This window comes from Chinchilla lanigera, unplaced genomic scaffold (genome assembly GCF_000276665.1).
Source record: "Chinchilla lanigera isolate Chin_1 unplaced genomic scaffold, ChiLan1.0 scaffold00162, whole genome shotgun sequence".
Classification (NCBI taxonomy): domain Eukaryota; kingdom Metazoa; phylum Chordata; class Mammalia; order Rodentia; family Chinchillidae; genus Chinchilla; species Chinchilla lanigera.
The window spans coordinates 99,272-103,765 of NW_004955563.1; the positions used below are offsets into that span (position 1 = coordinate 99,272).

General features: G+C 46.0%; 1 protein-coding gene across 1 annotated transcript in view; it reads right to left on the reverse strand.

The window, feature by feature from the left end:
• Positions 1-1,362: 1,362 nt before the first annotated feature.
• Positions 1,363-4,494, reverse strand: part of LOC102008157 (vomeronasal type-2 receptor 116-like) — a 20,157-nt gene continuing 17,025 nt past the window's right edge. Inside the window, exon 6 of the mRNA XM_013509122.1 lies at positions 1,363-1,445. Coding sequence (XP_013364576.1) covers positions 1,363-1,445 — 83 coding nt within the window. The remainder of the gene's footprint in view (positions 1,446-4,494) is intronic.

The following is a 4,494-nucleotide window of genomic DNA, read 5'->3' on the forward strand; positions in this document are numbered from 1 at the left end:
CCCTGGCTGAGATGTAATCTCAGACAGACTCATTTCCACTGGTGGCCTCAGTTTACCCGTTTATGAACGTAGGGCCATGGAGGGAGGCAGACGGCTCCAGTTACTCCACCTCCATTGTTTCCACCCACTCATGGGTGCTGTGGACTCTCCATGTGTCCATGGGGTGGATGCGGCATCTTCAGCTGGGGTCCATCTCTTGGCTCCACGTACCCTGGGAGAGTCCGGGGAATGGCACTGCACAGACATGTTTTTCCGGAAGGTTAATTGTCCCTCGTTCCTTCACAGAGGTATCTCCTGTAACCGGGACGTCTGATGGTGTTCGATGCAAATTCTCAGGCTTCAGGCTCGTCTGGTCCCCAAAGTTGCCTTATTTACACGCACATCCCACTGTCCTTGTGCCTGGGCAGTGGAAGAACATAAGTGGGAGGAAGACGTGGTCATTTCCAGGGCTACATCAGTTGCCTCACTGTTGGCATCTGGACATAAGAAAATAGCTCACTTGACGCATGCTGGTGGGAAGCCACCCCGACTTCATCATTCACCGAAGAAGGGCTTCCTGATGGATGGGGCACAGGGTCTGTATTTTGACAGTAGGGTCATTTAGTCTTTCATGGAAAAACACTTTGCTTCTACTTTTACATAAAACACTTCTTTAGCAGGCACTGTTCTAAGCAGAGCAAATCGGCCAGGAATCCCTGCTTCTGTTCCACTAGAAGGCTGCTGCTCCGGTGGTCTGACCCAAGAATGCAGGCAGTACACAGGCCTGGGGGACTGACCCTGAGGCATCTGCTCTGTTGTCACCATCCATGGCTCCACTTCCACTGCTGAATTGTTCCGAGCCACACCTCTGACCTTGTCACTCATCTCCCAGAACCCCTTTCCTGCCTGTCACATAAGCAGGAGCTGGCCCCTGACTGCTTCTCCAGTGCTACCTCCTCATCATCCCCTCAGATTGTAGGAACCCCTGGCTGCTCACCCCTCCCACTGCATACCTCTGACCTCTGCTCTGTGTGGTCCCCGCCCCTCCTTAAAAGTTCTAAACTACATATTGGACACCAGAGAGCACCAGAATTGTATGCAATTTCTTGTCTAATGACTACTGGAGTCTGGGCATACTGGCTTGGTTACTGGCAATTTTGGGAAGCCCCTTAGCATTTGTTTTATAAACAGCCTACATTTTTAGTGCAACTCCAAGGGAATATTATATGTACAGTTAATTTTTCAGCTCTGAATAGGAAAAAGAATACTATGACTTGCACTCTCCACTGTGTTTTACCTCATCTTCTCTGTGGAGAACAAAAGCCACAGTTTCATTTAGCAGCCGTGTAAAGGTCTGAAAGCATTCATGTCCTGGTCCTGTAGCTATTGTTGCTGCGGTGCTTCATGAAACTGTGCCAAGGTGGAAGGGTTTCCTTTTTCTCTGATATGTGCTGATTTTGGTAAACCTAGAATGAATTAAATACAGGAATTTTTCCCCAAAACTTTCTGTTTATTTTTAAGCAAGTACTAGGTAAAAATCAGATACTTTGCTCTGCTTTTTTTTAGCAGAGTTTCTTTTATTTCAACAGTGTAAGACTGCATGCACTGCCCCATTTTAGGAGGGGCCAACAAAGTTCTATTGCACACAAAATGAAAACAGTGGGTTTTACTTGGTGTCTGCTAGCATGGCATGAAGACATTTCATCCTTTATACATGACTTCTGTATAAATAGAATCTATTATGTTGAGACAAATACTAGAAAGATAGCAGTAGTGTTTATTTTAATTCCCAATGTAGAATTTATCTTGATGGTCCTATAATATAATATACACAATAAGTTATGAATATCAAATGTCTGTTTTTCCACTTGAAGCAAACATTGTTCCAGGGAAAAGGGCTAAGAATACCAGTTAATCTTCCTAGAATATTCTAGGAAGATTTCAAGGGAAGTCACTGGGACTCAGGGATCTGTTTTAGCAGTGGCTCCTTTAGGTTTTGCCTTCTTCTGCATCTCAGTTTGTTTCTTCCTCTGTAAAATCCTGCGCATGATCCTGACTTGGTGAAATTGTGACAATTCAATGAGACCTAGTGTGTGAAGAGGCTTTGAGGGCTATGTGGCTGAGGGGAAGGGACAGGCGGGCTCCTTTTACATCACAGGGCACTTTGGGTGCTGTGGAGGCGGTACCCATTTCTCCTGCTGGACCAGACCTGTGGCCGGTTGCATGGCTTTGTGAGTTGAGCCCATTTGTATTTTAGTGCCATTGTGCTCCTGTCCATGTAACCTAGGGGACAGTCTGCACAAGGGTTGTGTCAGTTGTGTGGTTAGAGGCCAAATTCATATGAAGGAGCCTGCTGACAGCCTCTTCGAGACATTTTCAGTCCTGCTTCTCTAGGTGTCAGTGGAGCCCAGCCCCTGCCTACTGTCCTGTCCAAGTGCTTCTCTGGCAATGTCATGAGTGAAGATTAATGCCCCCAGCTGAGTGCATCTGCAGCTGATGTCTTTGGGCATCCCTTGTTCCTCCTCCCACACTGGACCTCCCCATTTTCCCTCAAAATATGAGTTTGTGCATTAATACGCTGCGCAGCCTCTTTCCTGCAAATACGTGCAGGTTCTAATAAAATTACTCAAGGCACAAGCGGTCACACTTAGCACATGACTTGACTGTTGTTCCAAGGTGGTTTGAGAACTGCCAGGATCTCTGCTGTGCTGACAGGTTGAAATTCATTATTAGAAAAATGAGCTGCTTTCCACTTGGAGGAGGATGGAAGCAGAGAGGAGGCCTGCTCAGGCCTGGATGTAATTTTTCTCCTTTAAGGGACCATTCCTTAGGACTCCCTGGATGTCTGGCCTGGCTATTGTTTGGAGATCAGTGTCCATCAAATGTGCCACTTCTCTGCTCTGTAGTCACTTCAGCAACTTCTTCCACTTCTTGAGGTCACTGTGTGGACCCAGCATCCCTTCCTACAAATCTAAGAAATGTCCCCAAAATACCCCCCATCTTTTTACCCTTTGCAGGCTGCAGAAGTGGAAGCCATGTCTGGGGAGCTAAAGGGTGCTTGGAAGAATGGAAGCCCTTTCCACTGAGGAGACTTCAGCGGGTCACCACCCCCTTGTGATGGTTAATTGTGTCACCAGGAATAAGAAATGCCTAGCAGATTAGATTAACACAGTTCTGAGTTGACACTGAAGCACCCTTGAGCAGGATTTAAATTAACCAATGGTCTTTTCATGTTTACTTGTGCATCTGTTGAAGGCCTATGATCTTGCCTGTAGATGGGCGGTGGACTCATAGTAAGTGCACTTCTGTGAGTCACTGATGCATACCGAGGCCTGAAATGGTGGATGAGGCTGTAAAGCTCAAAGGATAAGACAAGATCACAGCCAAGAACATCTGGATGCAATCTCAAGTAGATAAAGACTGTAGCCTCAGGCATCTCACTCCTGGGTAGATTAATTTAATACCTTACTTGGAGAAGTCCTTGAGTGTTTCCACCCTTTTGAGTATTCTCCTCCCTTCTTCTGGTAACTAAATATAGGCCACATAGGGAAGGTCTTGGTCCTATCCCTGAGAGAATCTCAAATTCTGTGAGAGGGCTTTGATCATCCTGGAGCCCTGAAATCATTCCATTTGCCTCTTTTTATTAAGCCTTCTCCATAGATTTGTTTGGAAGATGGCAGACCTGATCAGCCCCCAGTAACTAAGGGATATTATTACCCCAATACTGAGTGTATTTGCATGACTGACTGAACAGCAGAGGGAAGAACCACCTTGAATGTGGTGGCACTGACCAGTAGGTCTGTAGCCTTAATGGTATCAAAAGGGAAAGAAGAAGGAAGTTGCACAGGAGCTTTGCCTTCTCCTTTGGACATACACCTCTAGGATTCCTGCACAGACTTCAGACTTCCTGTACAGAACCTCAGCTTCCTGATACAGACTCGCAGGGGACTCTGCAGTGAGCTTCGGGTCTTCCACCTTTGACTGCATCCTCCTCTCTCCAGGGTGTAGGTGGACTTTTGCATTCTTTACCCCTATATATAGTGTTTTATGTACAATATGTTCTAATACATGTGGCCTTTTCCATTTTTCTTTGCTATTCCTTAGCAATGCACCATCTTGCCCAAGTAAAGTCCAGTTTTTTCCACATTCCTTCTTTTGTCTCATTTGCATTTTCTTTGTAATCCTCAAGTTATTTTTCTCATTACTGGGACAAAAAACCTGACACCCACAAGTTAACAGAGGAAGAGTTTATTTCAGCTCACAGTTTGTAGAAATTTCAGATCCTAGATGGCTGGTTCCAAGGCAGAGCAGCACAGCAGACAGGCATAGCTGAGAGAAACAGTCCATGGTGTGGCAGGCAGCAAGGAGCAACAGCCTGGCTCTCCTTTTATCTCATCCAGGCTGCAGATCCTTTCGGTATTGCCATCCATGCATAGGTTTGGTCATTTGCCTACAGTAAATCCATTCAGCCACGTCTAGCAGTATGGTGAATCTAAGTGGAGGACTAATTTAGTA